The sequence below is a fragment of the Scardinius erythrophthalmus genome (assembly GCF_964197995.2).
Source record: "Scardinius erythrophthalmus genome assembly, contig: HAP1_SCAFFOLD_225, whole genome shotgun sequence".
Lineage (NCBI taxonomy): Eukaryota > Metazoa > Chordata > Actinopteri > Cypriniformes > Leuciscidae > Scardinius > Scardinius erythrophthalmus.
The window spans coordinates 1-24,829 of NW_028296386.1; the positions used below are offsets into that span (position 1 = coordinate 1).

General features: G+C 36.0%; 2 protein-coding genes across 2 annotated transcripts; one reads left to right on the forward strand and one right to left on the reverse strand.

Annotated features, from left to right (window-relative positions):
* The first annotated feature begins 2,170 nt into the window (after positions 1–2,170).
* LOC308686380 (ethanolamine-phosphate phospho-lyase-like) lies at positions 2,171–5,905 on the forward strand. Its single transcript, XM_081394800.1, has 7 exons — positions 2,171–2,301; positions 2,809–3,034; positions 3,620–3,774; positions 4,134–4,223; positions 5,165–5,295; positions 5,369–5,439; positions 5,534–5,905. Exons 2-7 carry the CDS (start codon positions 2,933–2,935, stop codon positions 5,639–5,641), a joined length of 657 nt encoding a protein of 218 aa, XP_081250926.1. The 5' UTR covers positions 2,171–2,301; positions 2,809–2,932; the 3' UTR covers positions 5,642–5,905.
* A 3,042-nt stretch (positions 5,906–8,947) lies between these two features.
* Positions 8,948–23,372, reverse strand: LOC308686381 (oligosaccharyltransferase complex subunit ostc). Its single transcript, XM_081394801.1, has 4 exons — positions 22,385–23,372; positions 21,832–21,925; positions 11,317–11,514; positions 8,948–9,383 (listed from the first exon to the last, which is right to left on the reverse strand). The coding sequence occupies exons 1-4, from the start codon at positions 22,521–22,523 to the stop codon at positions 9,365–9,367; spliced, it is 450 nt and encodes a 149-aa protein (XP_081250927.1). The 5' UTR covers positions 22,524–23,372; the 3' UTR covers positions 8,948–9,364.
* Positions 23,373–24,829: the final 1,457 nt, after the last annotated feature.

A 24,829-nucleotide genomic window follows, 5' to 3' on the forward strand; every position in this document is an offset into this window, starting at 1 on the left:
CAATTATTCTCTCGTGCAGGGGCTGTTTCACTGCGTTAAGCTAGAAAGTGGTGTTCTTTATAAAATAATCACTTAAGAAATAGTTTAAATTGCATTTATTAGGACTCATGGGATATTTAAAAAAATAATCCAAACTATAGCCTATACTTGCCTACATATTTTAAAATTATAGGCTATCATATATTGCTGCCATAATAACCATTTTAATTTTTTATGTGCTTTCTTCTCTTTCCCATTTTTGTTCGCTGAGGTGGAGCTGCGATGAAATATTGTTCTTGTAAATACTCTGCAGCATTTCAGTAAATAAAAGTGTACGTCACGTACGGTGCTCGGCAGTGATCAAAAAGGATTTAAACAGTGGATTTTGAATCTCTTTTTGTAAACTAACTCGGAGATGTGGATTCAGACGGCAATTAAATTACCACACGACCTGTTTGTCAAAAAACAGTAGGTACTAATTTGGACAGGGATTTTTACACAGGTTGGGTGAGAAAAAACACTGATATTATGGATTCGGACGGCACTAAAATAACCGACTTACCCCTGTAAATGTTTAAAATACCGTACAAGCCCATGAGAAACAATATTAGCGTCCGAATAGGACTTAACAGTAGCCTATGCTTTCACTGGTCTTTAAAACCGCTCTTTAATTAAAATAAATTTATAAAATTGTATTATATAATAATATAATTAAAATTCTAACAACAATCATTGTAATGACAATTTTATTCTTTGCATGAAAACAATTGAATTAGCCTAACTGAACACTGTCTGGGTGTATTAAAACTTCTGAATTATATTCATATAGACCTGCAACAGTGATAAGGTAAAGCTAAGAGTGATCCAGACCAACCTTACGAACGTATGACTTACAGAAGTTATACTTAACTAAGAAGGTTTCGGAAACCACGTATTAACGAAAAGGTACTTCTTAAGGTACAACTTAAGAACGACGTAGCGTTAAGGTAGTTTCGGAGAACGCAGCCCAGTTTATTAAAAAAAGATAACTCATAACATTTTGGAAGACAAATAAAAAAATAATAATCAGATAACATGGGAGGTATGGTGGTATGTTTAAATATGCAACACATTTCCAGAACAGAAATCTGAACATTGGATAAAGCCTGGCTCATAATTGTTTCATTTGGTTCACATATAGTCAATAGTTTTATCGAGTCAATAGTTTTTATCGAGGGGATTTTGGATATTTATTTGTGTCACTCCATAAATCAGAAAATACTATCAACAGCCAGAAAAAAAAACATTTTTTTGGGAATAAAATGTTGTATAAAACCAGGCAAATAATATATGAGCAAACTCCTCTGTAAAAACCTTCAGAATATAGATAAGAATAAAACTGTAAAGTTTGGTACATGTAAATAGTTCTGAAGTAGAGATTTCGTGCTAAAAGCATGAGAAACAACTTTTGAGGAACGGCCTTTACAGATACAGTATGTACTGTAAAATACATGCAATAAGAGCAATACATTCAATACAGTTACACTTTATTTTAAGATGTCATTATTACAGTGTAATACTTGCATGTGTATTTTGAATGTTTCCTTTCCACTAGTCTGAAACAACACATTATGAAAAGCCAAATATCCCAAAATCTCCAAATTTACCAGTGCATGAAAAAATGTTTTTGCTTTTAGTGTCTTGCCTTAAATTCATTGACATGATCTTCTCGGTCAGTGATTTCCTGTGATATTTTAAATTCTCAATCAATGACTGAATTCCTCCTTATCCTTTCCTTTTCCCTCCCCACATTCCCTCTGCTCTCCACCTGTTGTTGTTTTACCTCTCTCCAGGTTGAGGAAAGACGGGAATTATTCTTGCCTCCTCGATGCCTAAAGGCTCAATGATTTGCAGAAATGCATGTGCATCTTCAAAAGCCCCTTAACCTTCTGTTGCAGGAGTATAAGGGGTCATTACACAGTCCCATTTCTGAAGTGAGAACTGATGTGAATCTGTGAGGATCAGTGAATGAATTGCCCAAACATCATGGCAACTGTGTCAAAATGGCATGAAGTTCTCGTATGTGCCCGTTTTCCTCCTGAGTTTCTTTGTGTATTTTCTGTGCCTTCTTCAGCTCTGATCATGGCAGTGGCTGTTATAGTCATCTCAAGCAGCTTTTAAAAAGTTTGCTTCCATCAGTAGGACCTTGCACGTATTTCCACTAGGGTACAAGGGACTCATGTGATCTTTTCCTGTGTAGATTGCCGCTTTTATCGCTGAGTCACTGCAGAGTTGCGGAGGGCAGGTCATTCCTCCGGTGGGCTACTTCCAGAAAGTGGCACAGTATGTACTATCAAGTGCTTAACTGGCTCTGAAGCATTTTAGTTACATGATTGCAGCTCTTCTGCTTCACCCAATAAGTGACACATTAAATCTATAGGGTATAGGCTAATATATTACTATTTGCAATTCCTCTTTTCTAAGCTTACTTAAAGGTTCTGTCAATTGTGTCTGTAAATTCATTACATATTCATTTTACATTTGCTTGTTTAATTTTAGGTTTTAATACCTAAATTTGACGTTAATTTAAATTTTGACTGGTGCAGGGTTTTATTTTTGTTTTTAATTACTTTTTAATTACCAAAAATATTACAGTATATAGTCTGTATATATAATTTTGGGCTAATAAAATGATAATGTTTTATGCTGTGCCCATTTATGAATCACTTTGTATCCAAGTGTGCATTTGTCTTATAATGCATGTATCATATGAAATATGTGTTTCTGAATATAAATATGCATGCATATACATTCCAATTTGTGTGTACCACAACTCTTGCTTTATCACAGGCATGTGAGAAATGCAGGAGGTATAATCATTGCTGATGAGGTCCAGGTGGGCTTTGGCAGGGTGGGCACCCACTTTTGGGCCTTCCAGCTACAGGGAGAAGATTTTGTACCAGATATTGTTACAATGGGCAAACCTATTGGAAATGGTCATCCAATGTCATGTGTGATTACCACTAGAGAGGTTGCCGAAAGCTTCATGTCATCTGGAATGGAGTACTTCAACACAGTGAGGACAAAAAGAAAACATATTTTGACAATGGCAGGCATGAAATAATACAGATTAAGACTGAAACAACATTTGAAAATAAAACTATTTGCGTTGTTCACTGGGCCCTCATTTATAACATATACGTTCACACAGATTTGACTTAGAGTGTGTGTATGCTAAAATCCACACCACCATTCATGTTTATAAAAATGGTCTTCGAACGCCACGTCAGGGTATAAGGAGACGTATGCACTTTTCCGGAATAGGCTACTACAGGTATTTGGAAATCAACATTCTCAAGTAAATGATTTGAACGTTGACTGGTGCTCTTTTATATGTTAATGATATTAATTAGGCGGCGTTTACAAGGCGGAGTTATGACATCATTTAGCTGCGCACAATTTCAAGATCATTTGCGATTTACGAATTTCACATCTGGAAGAGAGGTGTACGCACATTTGATAAATTATTCTAAGACTTCTACGCAACATTTTATAAATAAGGCCCCAGATGTGTGAGCAACAGATATAGGGCCTAGAGCAAAAATTCTTATGAAACATAAAAAGCAAAAGGCTGAAAAATGTTCATCTTGGTGTCCTCTAGTTTGGCGGTAACCCAGTATCATGTGCTATTGGATTGGCGGTGCTAGATGTAATTGAGAAGGAAGATCTCCAAGGCAATGCCCTGCATGTCGGAGGTTACCTGACTCAACTTTTGGATGATCTGAAGAAAAGACACCCCTTAGTGGGTGACGTGAGGTTGGTAAACTCCCTCCTAACTTCTAAAAATTATAAAATCAGGAATTGATGGACATGATCAGATCCATAATGCCATCATTTCTTTAATACCGACAAACTCTGCAATGTGAATAAAGGTATAGTGTGAGTAATAATGTGCCACAGTGGAACCTTGACTATGTTTGCATAAGATTATTGAAGTTACATGGCCTCTTTATGTTGCAAGTCTTTTATAAATCATTTCCCTGGGGTTGTTTGTGAAGGTGGTAATAGTGAAGTGAATTACACAGAAGGCTGTGTAATAGTGCTGACGGACGTATGTCTGGAACACACATTGCCAGGAAGTTTAAAGTTGCCGGTCAAACATTTTGTTTTTTTAGGGGCCGTGGCCTGTTTGTTGGGTTGGAGCTGGTAAGAAACCGGGATAAGAGAACACCTGCCACAGCTGAAGCTCAGGATGTTATTTACAGGTGAGAATGAGTCATGTTTTTTAAAGTTTTTTAAAGTTTAATAGGTTTATGAGCATATCGTGCATAAGATGCATAGCCTAGCCACATAACCTGGCACATTAAAGGTAGGGTAGGCAATTTCAGAGAGGCTAGCAATAGCAAGCTAGCATAAGAAAGCATAAGATCCCACTCTCCCTTCAAAGCCACGCCTCCTTAAAAACACATGATCACGCACAGCCAGATCAGAGTCTGTAAAGCGAGAGACAGCGTTAAATTACCATGTCTCTAACAACATAACTTAACAATAATAATGAACGTAAAAAACTTAGAGAGCTCTGACTTGTACCACCCGACTACTGCATTCATTTTGGCGTTGGTAGTGTTGCCATAGAAATGCATAATTCCTACTCGGAAAAACAGTTCCGAGTCGAATGTCACGGGTCGCCATCTCTTCATTACGGTAGTTAGGACATGGCATGAAGACAGCATAAGCTTGTTGTTTTGGATCAGGAGAAACTGTAAAAGATGGCTGCTGTTTGTGGCGCTTGGTGACTGCTCTGCATAGCCTCATGGAACGCGCTGATGACGTGTGATGTTTGCGTATGGAAATACAAAGGTCGACAGGCAGGTAGGGCAAAATTAGACGAAATTTTTTTGGTCCCGAGACTTCCACAGATGATATGTACGTTTTAATATTTAGACCACTTCTATTATTGCTTGCTATCAGGATGTGAAGAGTGTTTCAACCATTATAACAATAACTATTTATGAAAAACATTACTTACCCTACCTTTCAAATATAATTAAATAATATAAATATCGAACTACACAGAAAGGGGGAGAATAAGAATGGACCTTCAAAAATTGTATATATATATATATATATATATATATATATATATATATATATATATATATATATATATATATACTGTATATTATTATTTTTTTTTTTTTTAAAGACTAAAAGAGCAGCGGATTCTTCTCAGTGCTGATGGCCCACACCGCAACGTTTTGAAGTTCAAGCCTCCTATGTGCTTCACTAGAGAAGATGCTGAACTTGCCGTGGAGAAGATTGACCAAATTCTGACAGGTAATTTTAGTAACAAAAATTAATTTTGGTTCATATGCCTCATGGTAATTTGTGCTTTATTCTTTTGTTTTAGACTTAGAAAGGGCTTTGGGCCTTCACATGCATGAAGCAGTAATCTCTGAGAATGGACACAGTAAGCGAAAGGTAAACTTGCAGGTTATGTTATAAACTACTTAACGTAGAATCAAAAGGGAATCAAACAACCAAGATCTTCTGTTCTTTGCCATTTGGTCCCAAGGAACTCAGTGATGAAAATGGCCTGGTTCCTGCTTCAAATGGCAGCAGCCACAAGCACGCCAGCACAATACCTCACAGCAAAAAAAACAACAAGAGACTAAGAACCTAATGAAACATCAGGGGAAACAACTGCTTTAAATTACTTTTTAATTATGTCTGTAACATTTTCCGTTTTAATGGATCTACAATTACACTGTATGAACATTGAATTGCCATATATTTTAGTGGTGCCATTCAGAACTGTAAAATATTACCTCTCAGTGAAATAAAACTATCCAATACGATAATGATGTTGGTATTAGCTTTCACACACAGAAAGCTATAAAGGACTAAAAAGGAACAAAAGAGTGATAAGAAGCTAATAAATCATTGTATGTACATGGCGTTATGGTTTTCTGTGTTGTGACCAGTGACACCTGCTGGAGCTGGTTAGTTTTGTGGGAGAGACTATAGATAATAGTTTAAATGCATCTATACCAAATTAGGCACTGCTTCAACACTGCTTGTTTTACAACAGCCTGTTCAACTGTACGCAAACCTGAACAAATGCGCACTTCAGCAGGTTCTGCTGATGTCTGCCACAGTAAAACAGCTGGAGAATCACTTCTGTCGAATAGTAATGCAGTGGAAAACACCCTCTAGATAAAAGGCAACATGGAGGGGAAAAATGTAGAATGAAAGATCCTTTTTAGAATATTTAAAATGGCATCTAGAAAAATAATCATCAGTTTATTGTTAGGTATCTCATCAAAAGATTAAACTTAAAAAATCAATCATTTCCATTTCACTAAAAATACAGAGACCCAGATAACATTGTTTCAAAGTACAATTCTGTCTTCAATCAGGATGCTTGCAACCAAAGTGCTGCAGTGGTGACATATTTTTCTAGGCCCACCCAGAAGTAAGCATCACCCTGGTTCCCTTGACAAAAACCCAATAGGTTTTTTTTTTCAATTGGCATTGAATTATTGCACAAAATAAATAAATAAATAAAAGAGGCTGTGAAAGCAGGCTAGTGAGTAGATGAGTTTACCTGTTCGGCATGATGACATTTAATGGCCCTGACAACCTCTGTACGCCCCCTTTTGCTCATTGTTAGCAACCTGCCTTTTAAGACAAGTAAAAATTCTAAAAATAATAATAAAAATAATAATAATCACAATGGGGTATTATTGATGTATTTCATGTTGTAGAATAAAACGTGAAAATATCTTGAGCTTGTGTTATCCAGACCTTTTTTCAGGCATTTAACCAAAAAAATTGACTTCAGAATGATGAAACCGGTAATGCTAAAATGCTAACTCATTTCTGGGTTTTGGCCAACAAAAATATGTCATCCATGCAGCATTGTTTATTCCAGTTCAGTCTATTCTATTAATGGTGTTTTATGTACAGATCTAGGAATGATCTCAACCTTTGTATACTCCTTTTACAAACATTTTTATACTTCTCAGTTTGTTTTATACTTCTCAAGAAAAATGTGATGATTTTCTTTTAAGTATTCATCGTAAGGTTTCAGGTATTAATGAGGATTTTAAGCAAGTTTGTGATTCTGATATCTCTATTGTTGAAATTGAGGATGCACTGAAATATATGAAGCAAGGAAAATCTCCAGGTACTGACGGTCTATCCGTTGAATTTTATTTACATTTTTGGGATGTCTTAATGCAACCTAGTTTGTTTTAAAAAAAGTATTAGAAAAGGACAGATGACTTCCACAATGAAGCAAGGTCTTATTACTCTGATTCCCAAAACCGATAAAGACCCACTTTTAACTGAGAATTGGAGACCAATATCGCTGTTAAATGTTGATTATAAATCACTTGCTTTAATATTTGCAGTTTGTTTAAAATCAGGCCTTAATGGTATAGCCTAATTGGCGAAATACAACATGGATTTACGAAAAATAGACATAGCTCCAATATAAGATTATTTCTGGATCTCACTAATTATTCAAAGAATATTGATTCAGATGCTGTTATAATGTTTTTGGATTTTTATAAAGCATTTGACTCTTTAGAACGCCATTTTTTGCTTAAATATCTCAGCGTTTTTGGTTTTGGATGTACTTTAATCAACATGGTGAGAATGCTTTATATGACATTCATTTCTCAGTTTTGGTTGGCTTTCAAACTACTAAACGCTTTAATTGTGATAGAGGAGTGCGCAGAGGTTGCCCCATTTCCCCATTTCTTTTTCTTCTAGCTGTTTGAATTATCAATTAATATTTAACAAAATCCCAGTTTAAAAGGTATCTCTATATTTGGTAAAGAATTTAAAATATCTCAGCTGGCCGATATTTCTTAAAGACCAAAGTCAAATTCGCACTATTATTAAATCTTTCTCTGAAGCCTCAGGTTTATATTTAAATGTATCAAAGTGCAAACTTTTTTTGTCTTTATGATACTCAACAACCATTGATACACCATATACCCGAGGATTTTCCTTAAGACAGATTGCTCTGCCAACAACTTAATTTTTCATCTAAAATAATGAAAACTAGAATAATCTTTAATTGTTGGCTACAACGAGACCTGTCAATCTATGGTAGAGATCTTATATCCAAAGCAGAGGGTTTGTCTGTTGTGTTTATCCCTCTCTATCCTTATTTGTTAGTGACAATTGTGATGATATTGACAAAATGTTATTGAGGTTTATTTGGAAGAACAGATCTCACAAAGTTAGGAAATCTGTTTTGTCTAATAGACGTTCTGAGAGTGGACTGAAAGTTTTACATTTTAAGGAATTAATCAGCTCTTTTAAAATTAGTTGGTTAAAAAAAATGTTTTTGTAGTAATGACTCAATTTGGTACTATATCCCCAATACCATATTTCGTAGATTAGGTGGTTTAGAGTTTCTTTTAAAATGTAATTTCACCCCTTCTAAATTACCGATTTATCTCTCTAAATTTCACCAACAAGTTTTACTTGATTGGAAATTGTGCTACATGCAAAACTTTTCTCCTCAAACTTCTCAATACATTGCCTAGATTTGATGTCTTTATCGCTGAGATCTCCCTTATTGTAAAATCTCTTAAGAAACTTGTTCTTATTGTTATCAATGAGTTTAAGAATTATGATACTATTTTTCTTACTGGTTGAGGTGTAATTGTTTTTTTTGTTTTGTTTTTCCTCTCTCTCTCTTTCCTTTTCATTTTATGTTAGTGTAGTCAAAATGCAGTGCTGTTTCTTTTCTTGCAATAAAAAAAAAAGAAAGTTCAGTCTATTCAGTGCTGCTCTCTAGTGTTTGAAAGTAATCAAAACATCTAAGGTGACAATATAAGTAAATCTATTAAATTAAAAAAAATATTTAAACTTTAAAAGAGCCTTCCATTTTAAATTAAACTTTTCATTTTTTTCAACTGATTTCACAAAGTCAAATTTAGAAAAATCAAATAATTCAAACTTTGAAAAGTTTTGTGGGAAGTACATTTGTTTATTAACCTATAGAAAAACTGCACATCAAACAGCCACATTCAAGGGTTTTCACAGAGCAGGCTGTCTACAGTAAAATGAGATATTCCAAAATGGATTTAGTTTGACCACAACAGTGATTTTCAAGGGCATCAATATAATACTGACCACCCTTTGGACTTTATAGAAATATGATAAGATGTTTTTATCAGCAATGTTGAGAAGTAAATTTAGCACAATAAGAGTCCTACTAGACAAGTTGCATGTGTCAAAAAAACAAAACAAAACAAAAAACAATAAGGGAGGAGATTTCTGCCAGTGGAAATAATTGATCAGCGTTTGATTGAGTCCTTGGCACTGAAATGGTTTTCTGTATGTTCTCTTTAATCTCTCCAGCGGATTATGCCATATTGCAGCTTTAACCCATAAGGTAACCACTGCAAGACAAAAACATTCTGTTAATCATCAAATCATCAAAAGAAAGACAACAGAGATTAATCTTAAACCAAACTAGGATGCATGTATACAGTTTTAAAGAAACTGCTAAAACATTGCTGCTATCTCCCTGCTATACACTGAGAATAACAACAACAACAACATATAGCTGCAAGCAGCAATTAATGGACCCAAGCACAACAACTACTACAATAAGTAATTAAAGACAGTTTTAGATTATTTGAGCCAAAACAGGTACAAATCATAAATAGAATCACTTTTAATATGATTTAATTACTTATGACTTTTAAAAATAGGTGGCACTGTCACCAAACTGATGTGGCGTGGTCAGTGTGGGATGACAATAAGCACATTTACACTGTTGGGCCAAACGGTTCTAAGAACGATAAGGAAAAGTTCCAGTTATATTTCTACTTCAGCTTGGTTCGGCATGGAACGATTGCAAACCGTTAAGAAACCATTCTGAACCGTGTTGGTAGAATGTGCGTAGTGACATCGCCACTCAGGATTGGTTGCTTGTCTGTTGACTGGCTAACAGTTTCTTTGTAGCTGGCTAAGCGCGCTATTTGAGCGAAGTCAACACAAGTTGATCACAAAGTTAAAAGAAATACAGGATCATCTTCCTTAACGCTATTTTCATTTACATCTCATATGTCAGTAAACTCTTGCGTTACCAAGGCGACAACTGACGCATTTGCATTACATTGCACAGAGCTCTGTTATAAGCCCCACAATTGGAAAATTAAACTGGATCTGTACCGGCTGGGCCGGATCGGCACGGAATGTAACAGTTAAGCAACGAGAAAGGTTTGGCCCAATGGTGGAAAAGCGGCTAATGGCACACACAAAGTTTGGTGTCAATATCCCAAACCATTGCAGAGATACAGCCTAGGATTCAGTTTGGCTAGGATCAAATTAGTTAATGAGATAAACGATAACGGTTTGGTGTATCAACATACCATAACTTTTTGCTGGCATGGTCTGAAGATGATCTGAATCAAATTTGGTAAAAATTGGATCAACGGTCTAGGAGGAGTTCGAAAAGTAGGTTTTCAAAGAAATTTAAAATATCGGATAAGTTTGATCGACTATGGATTAATTGGGTATCATTGGTCTTCCTTACATATCATGAGTCATACCGATAACAGTCTCGTGACAATAGGAAAAATTAATCAAAAGCTATTAGCATTTATTTGAAATGTAATTAAAATGTTTGACCACAAGGTGGCGTTGCGTGAAACTTTTTAAGTATCTCAAGGCATCATGTCGAAGACACATACCAAGTTTCGTAACGATATGCCAATACATTCATAAACCATATTCAAAATGGTTGATGCACAAAATGTGGGATGTGGGAAAATTGGATGTCGTTCGACTCGGTATGCTGTACTGAATCTAAAGAGATGTGATTTTTGGCCAAACCTTACAGAAGCTATTGCAAAAATATCTATTTTTTATATCTCCTGAGGTGGCACTTTGCCAAATCTGCTCCTCAGGTCATGGTTGTCATAGCACACACTAAGTTTGGACACTAAAAGCATTGCAGAGATACAGCCTCACATTCACTTTGACGTGCTCTTCGTCAAATTTGTTTGCACATTATTTGAGAACCAATTGACTTGACTAATTAAGTTAAATTTCTTAACTTTTTGTCGGCATTGGTCTGAAGATGATCTGAGCAATGTTCTAGGAGTTGTTTTGAGCCAAGAAATCAGAGGAAAAAAGAATTTCTATCCCTAACAGTTAAAAAGTTACAGTTCTATGGGTTGCCATAGTCTCAAATGTGGAAGACGACGAATATATGCTTGGCCCCTAATAATATTAAATAATCAGTAGGTGTTTCCACTGTAATAGTGTAATACAATATAACATAAATAAATGTTTAAAAAGCTAATGTAAAGTGTAGTGACTTACGGCAGTTTCATTCTCATGAAGACTCTGGCCATGAAAAAGCTCAGTAAAACGCTGACAAAGCCGATGAAGAGCAGGAGGAAACGGTTGAGCTTGGGAATGTTGGGTGCATTAGAGCGATCCAGAATTATGAAGCCAAGGCCTCCCATGGTGAAGAGAAAACTGGATGCCAACCCCTCCATGATGTACTGCCCATTCACCCTTTAAGAGACAACACAAGCATTCAGAGACAGACTAGCAACAGGGATCACAGAAGCACTGTTGTGCTGTTCTGCACACGTCAAAATAAAATCAACGTATATTAAAACAAGGTTTCCAAAAACACAAGGAATCTTCATTACAATGTTATGTACTGACTGAAGGGCTGGTTATCGATTCAGATGTTCCAATTCGATTTGATTCGCAAGCTCTCAATTCGATTTTCGATTCTAAATTCGATTTTCGATTTTGATTCCCTATTCGATTCAATGAATATACAGTACAGGTCAAAAGTTTGGAAACATTACTATTTTTAATGTTTTTGAAAGAAGTTTCTTCTGCTCATCAAGCCTGCATTTATTTGATCAAAAATACAGAAAAAAAATGTAATATTGTGATATATTATTACAATTTAAAATAATTGGTTTTAAAATTTATTATACTTTAAATTATCATTTATTTCTCTGATGCAAAGCTGAATTTTCAGGATCATTACTCCAGTCTATCACATGATCCTTTAGAAATCATTCTAATATGATGATTCATTATCAAAGTTGGAAACAGTTCTGCTGCTTAATATTTTTTCATAACCTGTGATACTTTTTTAGGATACTTTGATAATAATAATAAAAAAAAAAAAAAAAAAAAAAAAAAAAGAAGCAATTTTAAAAAAAAAATAGAAATCTTTTGTAACAACAATATACACTACTGGTCAGTAATTTGGGGTCAGTAATTTTTTTCTTTCTTTTTTTGAAAAAAATCTATACTTTTATTCAGCAAAGTTGTGTTAAATTGCTAAAAAGTGATAGTAAAGAAGATTTATATTATTAGAAAATATTTTTTTATTTTGAATAAATGCAGTTCTTTTTAACCTTTTATTTATCAAATATACAGTGAGGAAAATAAGTATTTGAACACCCTGCCATTTTGCAAGTTCTCCCACTTGGAAATCATGGAGGGGTCTGAAATTGTCATCGTAGGTGCATGTCCACTGTGAGAGACATAATAAAAAAAAAAAAAAAAAATCCAGAAATCACAATATATGATTTTTTACCTATTTATTTGTATGATACAGCTGCAAATAAGTATTTGAACACCTGTCTATCAGCTAGAATTCTGACCCTCAAAGACCTGTTAGTCTGCCTTTAAAATGTCCACCTCCACTCCATTTATTATCCTAAATTAGATGCACCTGTTTGAGGTCGTTAGCTGCATAAAGACACCTGTCCACCCCATACAATCAGTAAGAATCCAACTACTAACATGGCCAAGACCAAAGAGCTGTCCAAAGACACTAGAGACAAAATTGTACACCTCCACAAGGCTGGAAAGGGCTACAGGGAAATTGCCAAGCAGCTTGGTGAAAAAAGGTCCACTGTTGGAGCAATCATAAGAAAATGGAAGAAGCTAAACATGACTGTCAATCTCCCTCGGACTGGGGCTCCATGCAAGATCTCACCTCGTGGGGTCTCAATGATCCTAAGAAAGGTGAGAAATCAGCCCAGAACTACACGGGAGGAGCTGGTCAATGACCTGAAAAGAGCTGGGACCACCGTTTCCAAGGTTACTGTTGGTAATACACTAAGTCGTCATGGTTTGAAATCATGCATGGCACGGAAGGTTCCCCTGCTTAAACCAGCACATGTCAAGGCCCGTCTAAAGTTTGCCAATGACCATTTGGTCATGGGAGAAAGTCATGTGGTCAGATAGAACTTTTTGGTCATAATTCCACTAAACGTGTTTGGAGGAAGAAGAATGATGAGTACCATCCCAAGAACACCATCCCTACTGTGAAGCATGGGGGTGGTAGCATCATGCTTTGGGGGTGTTTTTCTGCACATGGGACAGGGCGACTGCACTGTATTAAGGAGAGGATCACCGGGGCCATGTATTGCGAGATTTTGGGGAACAACCTCCTTCCCTCAGTTAGAGCATTGAAGATGGGTCGAGGCTGGGTCTTCCAACATGACAATGACCCGAAGCACACAGCCAGGATAACCAAGGAGTGGCTCTGTAAGAAGCATATCAAGGTTCTGGCATGGCCTAGCCAGTCTCCAGACCTAAACCCAATAGAGAATCTTTGGAGGGAGCTCAAACTCCGTGTTTCTCAGCGACAGCCCAGAAACCTGACTGATCTAGAGAAGATCTGTGTGGAGGAGTGGGCCAAAATCCCTCCTGCAGTGTGTGCAAACCTGGTGAAAAACTACAGGAAACGTTTGACCTCTGTAATTGCAAACAAAGGCTACTGTACCAAATATTAACATTGATTTTCTCAGGTGTTCAAATACTTATTTGCAGCTGTATCATACAAATAAATAGTTAAAAAATCATACATTGTGATTTCTGGATTTTTTTTTTTTTGATTATGTCTCTCACAGTGGACATGCACCTACGATGACATTTCAGACCCCTCCATGATTTCTAAGTGGGAGAACTTGCAAAATAGCAGGGTGTTCAAATATTGTTTGAACTTGAACTTATTTTCCTCACTGTATTAGGCACTAGGCAGCAGAACTGTTTCCAACACTCATAATAAATCAAAATATTAGATGATTTCTAAAGGATCATGTGATAGAATGGATGTCACATGTGACACTGAAGACTGGAGTAATGATGCTGAAAATTCAGCTTTGCATCACAGGAATAAAATATTTTTTAAAGTATATTCAAATAAAAAAAAAGATATTTTAAGTTGTAATAATATTTCAAAATATTACTGTTTTTTTCTGTATTTTTGATCAAATAAACGCAGCCTTGATAAGCATTAGAGACTTCTTTCAAAAATATAAAAAAATCGTAATGTTTCCAAACTTTTGACCTGTACTGTAGATTTAATACAAATCCTATATTTATAAAAAAGAACAGTGAACATAAGTTTACAAGTGGTTAATTAATAAAAAGAAATTAAACAAACCTGTATATTAAACTTTTTATTTTAGGAACACTTGGGTACATTAAAACAGAAGCCAACTCTATATTTCAAATGCATACAATGAATAGACAGGATTTTGATGCAAGATAAAAAATAAATAAATTGGACAAGTCAGAACAGTGGCATGCCTTGATCAAACAGGTTCAGGTTATTTAAGATAAAACAAACATAAAATCTCACAGCATCAACTGTAACATGGAGGCTGCAAGCCAATGAACAATGTAGGAAAACGCTTTTGAGTGATAAATAAATATGGAAAAAAATCGATTCATGGCCTTTAACATTAGTTAATGCACCGTGAACTAACATGAACAAACAATGAACAGCTGGATTTCTATTAACTACCATTAACAAAGATTCATAAATACTGTAATAAATATATTGCTCATTGTTAGTTTATTACATTAACTAATGTACCTTATTGTAAAGTGTTGCCTAAATACTGTATAGCTCCAAGCAGGGGCCAAGCACAAAAAAGGCTTTTATGAGTCATGCAAGCATGGCTGGAAGCATCAGAGCAGCTGCAGGTAATTTTTAGATTATTTTAGGCACAAAAGCTGAAACAATATGAATGATTTAATTTCTTGTGACTTTTGACCATTAAGTGGCACTGTTACCAAATTGATGAGGTGTGGTCAGTGTGAGGTGACAATGACACATACATTTGACATGTACACAATGACATTTGGTGTCAATTGTCAAATCATTTCATGGATACTTTGGTGCATGGTTCTACACTTAGCTACGTCCGATAAATATTTAATACCTGTTGCACCAACTAAACTATGACCAGGCACAACTATGCCCAGCATAGACAATGCATGACATAATTCTACCGCAGTTATATTTAAGACGCCATTTACAAACTTTGCTAATAATAAAGAACTGAATTGCTCATGACATCATAACAAGTGAAGCCACTGCACAGTCTGATTTCAATGCGTAAATGAACTACCTGTAAATTCTTAGTGCAAACGTCCTATGTAAACGGTTATTTATTTATTCCATAGTCTTGCTTATTAAAAAGTGTGAGAGAAGTGTGCTACCTTTACAAAGCTACTTAACCTGCTTTTGTTAGTCAAACTTAGAGTACCACCCCGGTACAAAAAAAAAAAAAAAAAAAGTACACTTGCAGCCAGTCTAATTTAGTATACTTCAAGTGTGTTAATGATTAGTTAAATTGAAGTATGCTATTTTGAAACAACTAATTTTGTACCAAGTATATTTTAGTTGTAATTAAATTGTAGTAAAGCATAACTTTAATTGTATTTAGTGTACTTTTGTGTACTAAATTGGACCAACTTCATGTATACTTAGTATACTTTAAGTATATGCCTGTGTAGGGACTAATTACATGCTTGATTAATGATATTAAAGTGTACATTATTTGTGTTACAAGTACATTACAAATTCATTACAAGTGTCTTCGAAACTTACAAGCAATATATCATAAGTGTATTTATTAGTGCTGTCAAACGATTAAAATATTTAATCGCGATTAATCGCATTAATGTCATAGTTAACTCGCGATTAATCGCACATTTTTATCTATTCTAAATGTCTCTTGATTTATTTTTGTCCCATTATTTTTTTTCTCATTTTAATGCTCTTATCAACATGAAAAAAGCGGACTGGCTTGCTTTGTGCAGATTTTTTTATTATTGAAAACAACATTGGCAATAGGCTACTGTGTTCAATTTCACACTAACATTCTCACTTGGAGCAAATAATCTCTCACACAATGTAACACTGTCCATCAATAAAAGGGTGAAAGAAATCCTGACGAGGTCCTGATATTGACGAGGGTTTGGAGAATTCGCATCAGCTGTGTGTGTGTGTGTGTGTGTGTGTGTGTCTGTGGCCATCATCAAGTGGTGTTTCAGACTGGACGTACTTAAAAGTAAACTTTCCATTCAGAATCTTATTGGCATCCATTTCGGCGTCTCGCGCTCGTCATCCATTCAAAACGTAACGTTAATTTACTATTTGGCCGGCTCGCAAGCCCAAACAAGTGTGTGCGCGTGCCTGCTGTTTTGTTTCCAGTCTAGCTAGCTGCTAGATCCGCTTGCGCTTTGGTCGACGAAGCAACAAAACGTCCTCGCGCGGCGCAAGCCATTGAAATGAATGGGTTTCATAGAGCAGCGCCGCGCATGCCGCGTCCTGTTGCAAAAGCATGTGAAAAAAACTTCAAAGTTTGCTAGGCCAAAAAGACCGTTAATCTCGCGATAAAAAAATTAATCGCGTTAAAATGGGTTTGCGTTAGAGCCCGACCGATATATCGGCAGGCCGATATTATCGGCCGATATTAGGCATTTTCAAAACTATCGGTATCGGCATTTATAACGGCCGATAAATTAATATTTCAAAAATAAAATAAAAACGGACGAAACACCCTTCAACCATGTTATGAGTGTTGCCGTTGTATAGTTTGTCCACCAGAGGGCACTCTACACCGTCCCTGTTGGCAACACTCGTGTATAACGCGCCACACATTCAGCAACCTGCTGATCCAGCCCGAGTCGGGCAGAGAGAACCGCGAGTGAGATCAGCGGTGAATTGTGTTCATGGTGAGTTGGTAACGACTCACGAGACATACATTGCTTGAATAACAATTAAAAGAACATCCCTATCAGTTCTCTTAACTCAAATAAGGATGACAAAATTCGTGACTCATGTCCAGTTTTGCTGCGGTTAAATAAGCCGAGAGTGAAGCGGAACAACGCGACGTAAGCTATATTCACATAAAATGTTAACACTGCAGTTCACAAAAGTTCATAATGTGCATGTGCTTTAATGCTTTGTCGGTTAAACATTTAATTTTAAATACTGATGCGCTGTTCTAACGTGTGCGTTTCTCAGCGCGTACATGTGAAGCTCACATGCACTAAAAGCCTTTCTAGTACCAGCGCCTGGATACTGGACTAAGTTATCTTTCGAGTATTATTGTGCTAATACTGTTAAATACACACAATATTTACATAAACAATGTCGGTTGTCCGCTTGTCAAATGCGTGTACATTAGACGTGTCATGCTCAGCTCTTAAACAGACAGTAGCAATTGTAAACAGTTGCCGCTTGTCCTTAAAGGGATAGTTCACCCAATAATAAAAATGATCTCATTATTTACAGGCACTCTAATGTTGTTCCAACTGTATTAATTTCCTTCTAATATTTTTCTAATATTAATAGTTTGAAGAATGTGGGTAACCAAACAGTAGCTGGTCCCCATTGACTTCCAAAGGAGAAAAATATACTATGGAAGTCACTGGGGTACATCAACTGTTTGGTTACCCACATTCATCCAAATAACTTATTTTCAACAGAAGAAAAAAACAACTTGAGAGAGTAAATTATGACAATTTGAATTTGTTGTCAATTTGAATGTGAAATTGTTGTTTTTGTTCAAAGGACTAAACGTTTAGTCTTAAAAAAAATCTTAAGTTTGTATTTTTATACATTTTATTTATCAGAACTTTAATATATTTTGATGTTCCTCTGTTCTGTTGTGACAATACAAGAAACAAGTTTCTTTTTAAAATGCATTATCATATTATTTTAGTTAAAACTCATAAATAACTACAAATAAACTAATGTTAGGGAAATTTGTTAATGTTTTGTTGCGCGTTTCTGAAAAAAAAATAAAAAATATCGTCCGATATATCGAATATCGGATTTTAAAACCAACAAATATTTGTACCGGTATCAGCCTTCAAAATCCTTTATCAGTCGGGCTCTAGTACCCATCAAAAGTTTGTACACACCAATTGTAAAGTGTGTCCAAACTTACTGTAATATAATACACATAAATAATATTGCTACTGTATTATAATATACACATAAATAATATCGGCCGATATATCGGTATCTGGCTTTTTTTTATCGGTATCGGCATCGGCGCCCAAAAATCCATATCGGTCGGGCTCTAGTTTGCGTTAACGCCGTTAATAACGAGTTAACTGACAGCCCTAGTATTTATATATATTTTTATTTTTAAAAGATTTATTTTTGCCATTTTTGACTTTTATTAGGATAGGACAGGTGTTAGACAGGAAGTGAGGTGGGTGAGAGAGAGGGGGGATGGGATCGGGAAAGGTCCACGAGCCAGGACTTGAACTCGGGTCTCCAGAAGGCACAATGGCGCTACATGCTGGCGCACTTGCCCGCGAGGCGATCGGTGCCGACCATAAGTTTTTACTACAAATTGCACACTTTATTTAAATAATACTTGGCTATACTTTAAACAAAATACTATTGTATACTATAAAGTATTTTGAAAGTATACTTTCAATGCATTGTTACAATGATCATTTCCAGCACACAGTTAAAATATACCTAAAATATATTTTTCATAAAGTGCAAATAAATACACTTTTAAAAAATAAACTGAATTTTCACTTTAAGTATATTTTTCTAAAATATATATTTTAGAAAATATACTTAAGTACAATTATTTTAAAGTGTGTTAAAAGTTGTATTGTGAAAATAGGTAAAAGCATGACGCTAATATACTTTTAATATATTAAAAGATAGTACAATATGTAGCCTACTATTGAAAAAGGGAATATATTTCAAATACAATAAAGTATACTTTTTTTCACTAGGGAATAGCATGCAACAATACAAAAGGAATGGACAGATTCAATAAATTGTAAAACAGTATCATAATACTGCATGCAACTGGCAACGAATTTGGGAATTTTAAAAGACCTATACTTGGGTTGTGACAAAGTTATGTTGCCACAACGAAAGTTTGGTCATTAGATTACATTGCAGTCACGTATTTTGGTAAGCTCTGGTAATTTGGTCGAGATTTGTATGCCGGTGGTTTAAGAACATCACAGAAATTCTGAATTTGGACGGCAATAAAACTACCGACTAATCCTGTATCCACTGTATGATGTTTAAAGATCACGATTTTATTTATTGGGGTAACTTTTAAAAAGTATTATATAGGCCTATATGGCATAAAGTGAAAGGTCTCTGGCAAATAGTAGGGCGGTTAAGCGCAAAAATCGATCACTTTGCGATAAAAGCATAAAATTTGGTAGGAAGGCTCACAAAGGGGGTCTGATCAGATTTAGGACCGTAGGCGCTTGAAATTTGACCCCTGGGGGTCATGGCCGCCAAATATGGATTTCGTAATGGGAAAATGGATTAAAAGCTGCCAGAAACATAAAATGCAATAACACATTTCACCATAAATACATGTAAATATGAGCACACTTTCACAAAGAAGGTCTTTAAACTTTAAAATATAAGATATGTTTTAAAATTTGCTCCTGTAATACTAAATATTACTATACATGGGTTAATGAATTATCTGTAAATTCATGTTATGTGATCAAAATTAGACATCACAGTGACAAGTGATTAAGAGCTGATCTTTGTCTGGTCTCTACCAAAGCAATTCACCAATGGTGATACAAAAAGTTTTAAACAGCTGACATGGAAAGAGACACGCACCACATGTGTTTTTTTTTTTTGTGTGTTTTTTTTTTTTTTGTCTTTTTGATGTAGGCCTGCATAACAAGAAACAGAACAAAGAACCAGTAGTTCAACTCTTCAGCAGTTGAGCTTTTGAATATTAACACAAGACTTAATTAATAACATAACATATAAGATTCTAAAATTCCATGCTGAATTCAATGACCTCTTTTATCTCGGTCAAGAAGCAAAAAAATGATTAACACAGCTTTACACTCTCTGACATTCTCCCTCACATAAACATAAAGCAGTACACTGCAGTGATGCTGCTCTGCATTTGCATTGCTTAATACAGCCTTTTGTACATTTGCAGGCAATAAGTTCATAGCAGGCTTTATGCTTCAGAAAGTGAAGTCCAGTATGGTTCAAAACTGCCATCCTCTGTTTTGACCCACCCCCATTTAGATGGACAAGGCAAATGAGGAGAAGGCAGTAATACTTGGTCCCAAATATGACCACCCTGATATGTTGCCCTTTTCACATGCTGTTCAAGAGCTGCACTTGTTGGTGGAATTCGGCGAACACTGTGCCTTTTTGAAAAAAGCTTTTTCCTAGCCGTGTTCACACTCTCATATGTACTGGTTCTGTCATACAGCAGAACTGTGAACCTTTCAATTGTCTCTGATATATGTGAGGGAATATCAGATGGAGCACAGCTCAATTCCAACAATGCCTGAGTAAGTTCGGGGAGGACTTTCCATGTTACCCATGGCACAAAAAAGATTAAATCGATTGACTAATTGTGGTAATCATGCTAATCATGCTAATTTACGTTTTTCTTGTGAGGAAAACTCGGTTTACAATGTGATGTGTAGGCCTACCTACTAAACCACTTTCAAATAATCCAGCAGGACTCAACAGTTCTTACAATTAATATTCAGGTCAAGATGAGAGCATTTGGAGAGCAAAGAATCGACTGAGATTAGCTTTGGGTGGTATAAACTAGCCGTACAAGAGCACAGAGTTACAATGAAATAAATAGGATCAATTGCAGCTAGTTTAGATAACCAGCCTAAATGAAATTCTGTGGAAATGTACACCTACTTTATTTCACAGAATCCTAACTCTAAATTCCTGCAGACTAAAATCTATTTTATGTTATATTTGCCTGTCTGAGTTATGTTTGCTTACTTGCAGTATTAGCATACACTATTTTTACTGAGTAACAGTGAGAAACACATTCAACTGACTTTGCCTTTATCTCACTTGTAGTCAAGAGTAAAACATCCCACCAGTTCCCTAGATTTTAAAGAGAATAATATTCAACTGTGGCCACCACAAGATGAAACCTACTGACTGAATAAGGAGTCGTCACTGACAAACTACCAAGTAAAAATGATGCGTATTAATTAGTATATGCACACAATTTAATATTTAAATATAGATTTAAAAAGTACATAATTCTGATAGATATCATTACCTCTTTTCCTTTTTGTTTAAAAATGAACTAGATTGATTAATGATCAAATGTGCAACTTTTTTAATTGTTAATTTCTGTCGTCTATCCATTATGACATTATGAAATCCATATTTGGTGGCCATTTTCAATTTTTTTTAAAACATATCTTATATTTTAAAGTTTAAAGACCTTCTCTGTGAAAGTGTGCTCATATTTACATGTATTTATGGTGTAATGTGTTATTGCATTTTATGTTTCTGGCAGCTTTTAATCCATTTTCCCATTACGAAATCCATATTTGGCGGCCATTTTGAAAATCTGATCAGACCCCCTTTGTGAGCCTTCATACCAAATTTCATGCTTTTATCGCTAAGTGATCGATTCTGATGAAAATCTGCGCTTAGCCGCCCCACTACAAAAGTGAAGTGACTCATCTGAAGAGCAACCAGTTTTTTGTTTTGTACTGATGTTATGATGACAGGCTGTATAAAATGAAAACCATTACCTGTACGCCAGAAAGGCCACTGGCCGCTGATGTCCGTGTTCATCTGTCATTGATCCGACACTCGGAGGTTCAACGATCACATCGTATATGATGCCTGAAGAGATCAGAAGAGTATGGTAGCAGTATGATCACAGTTTTGAGCAGTCATTTAGACTAAAACAGAGTAATGTCGCACTTAAAATTATTTATTTAGCTATTGAATATCTAGAAAAATAATAATAATAAACTTCCGTTTCATTCTTGTTCATGTAAGGAGTAGTAATTAAGGAGTAAGTAAGTAGTAAGGAGCAGAGAGTAGTCATTCTGTCTGTGTGTACAATAACGTTATCATTTGAGATTAAAGAATGCGTTCACCATTGTCAGAGAAATCAGACCAGATTATTTCACAAAGCACGAAAGCATGCATCTTCATATTCAAATAAACTGTAATACAAAGTCTCTACAGTAAAAAATAACTTGTACATAAACGGCTGTGCTGATGTGTGCACAGACAACAGGATAAGGGTTAGTAGCTAAAGGCTAGTTTAGCCTCAGATTGCTTTGAGACTCTTACCACCGGTGATGAGAAAATATGAAACAATCACGACGGCATATACGGTCATTGCAGAAGGCATATGTAGCCATGATGGTTTTTTAAGTTTGACATTCGGGCATTCCAGTACAGCAAACGGTAGGCTGAATAGAGTCTCCATGGTTTAATTCAATGCTGTGTTCCTGTGGCTGCCCGGCAAATGCATACGTCACACTGGCCGTAGAGCAACGTGTACAGGAAGAGAGTAAAGAGAGGACCATCCCAGAGCCCGTCTACGGAGAGCCTGCCCACTCCCTATTAAGCTCTATTGTACCGAATTTTGGTTGTAGTACCACCAGAGTTCCACTGGGGGCGATCGCCATGAGTGCAAAATGAATGGGAGTCAATGGGGCTAGACAGCTAAATGTGTCTCTTTCACCCGATTGCCGTTGATAAATCTCAAATCTGATTGTAGATTTTGCAAGTTCAACATGGGTTTTAGGTCGAAAGTTGAACGAACGAGTACTTATGTCCTTTCGTTTTCTTACAGGTTGAGTTGTTGTTGCCCATAACACGCTAGCATTCTGCTAATGAACGCTGATTGGTCAGTGAAGGACTGATTACGACCAGAGATACCGCTTGATGGCATCGTGTCATCCGCAGCGGGACCAGAAACAAACAAAACAAAAACTCTTCTAACAAGTGTGTTTACCTGTGTCAGCTGTGTTGTCGATGCCTCGAGAGAAAAGAAAGTGCACAGCGCGAACGCACCAGAGTGACTGAAGGATTGCCGTGAAGCAGTATCTCTGGTCGTACATGTATATGACGTCATTGACACTTTAAAAGACTTTTTAAAGCAAATACGTGACTCAAAAAAATCTAACACCCAGCAATGTGTAATTTATTTGCATCTCCTTTCGAATACAACATTCAAATTACAAGACAAAAAATTATATCCTGAGAAAAGTGGATTTTTATTGGTATAGCGCCATAGACCTCCATTCATTCTGCACTCGTCCTGTGAGCGCCCTCATATGGAATCAGAGAGGAACTGCAACCAGTTCAGAAGCCGGAAGTGTACTGAGAGTGAAACTTCTCGCCATATTAGACATTCTCTGACCATCCCCATTTTTGGGACGTCTTAAAGCAACCTCTACATTGTTTGTTTAAATAATGTATTAAAAAAATGAGAGATGACTCCCATAATGAAGCAGGGTCTTATTTATTTGATCCCCAAAACGGAAAAAAGACCCACTTTTAAACCTTCATCCTTCCACATCCTAACACATTTTCCCTCGCAGTTCAAAATGACCCAAAGCCCTACAATTATACTTATTTTATTTTTTTGATAATATTTTTTCTATTATGCAATTCTTTTGGAGATTTTTTTGTTATTTTATTTACCTTTAAATTATATTTGATCAATAAATAATAAATAAAAAGTAATTTAAGCACATTCCTCAAAATAACTCTCAATAACAACTCATGCATAACCCTTTTAATTCAGCTCAAAATATCTTATATTCGGTTGTTGCCGACCTCTTGCCACTAGATGGCCTTATTAGGCCGCTGTCAGTAGCCTAAAAGAGGCCTAGAAATAGGGTTTCGTCAGCATAGATATCATATAGACGAATCCGACGAGCGTTCTGTGTAGGCTGCCATCTTGTGGCGACGCCATTACTGAGCTGTTACTAGTATGTAAACAAACCTCCGTGATAACGCAAACGCACCCTCGATGACAGCTGCAGGCAGTATTACTTGTTAGGTTGATGATGTTAGACAGTGGCCTCCAGTCACAGATGAAGGTACAAACGATCTTACAGATTATTTATGAAAATAGCTTGGCAATAACTATGCTAGCTAGGCAAGCTAACGAGGAAACTATTAAAAGATCTGTCCATTTGGCAACAATAAATAAATTAATGATATCAAATAAACGAATTCATGTTTTTATTTTGTGACCATTATTTATCTCATTTTCACATTTCAAAAGGAAAGGGTAAGGTACAGCTAACTGCTAGCGTTGTTGGTTCTCAGAGTGAGTCACAGTCAAGCAAATACAGTAACGTTAATGCTACTAAGTTACTGCCCCAACGCGCCCCTTCGGTTGTTTTAAAGGTATTCAAGAGTATTTTCTCCTTCGCCTGGCATCCGATGATCAACAAAATGCCAACTACAGGTCACTGATAGAGGGTCAAAAAATTATCTGAGCTCCGTATGGGTTGGTCAAATAATGCACACTCTACCAGATGATAAATACATAGTTCTTAAAGGACCTGTCCGATCTTCACAGACCATTAACAACACTTATACTGTTCAAATAACTCTGCAGAGGAAGAATAGTAAAGTTGTAGATGTAACGTTAGTGACAGTCGTAAATTGCGGGCTGTTTATTCCAGTGGACGCAACCAAACCAATAGGAGGCAATGGCGCAACGCTACCCAGCAACAGCTCAGTAATGGCGCCCGCTTACTTCCGGTAGTTTCG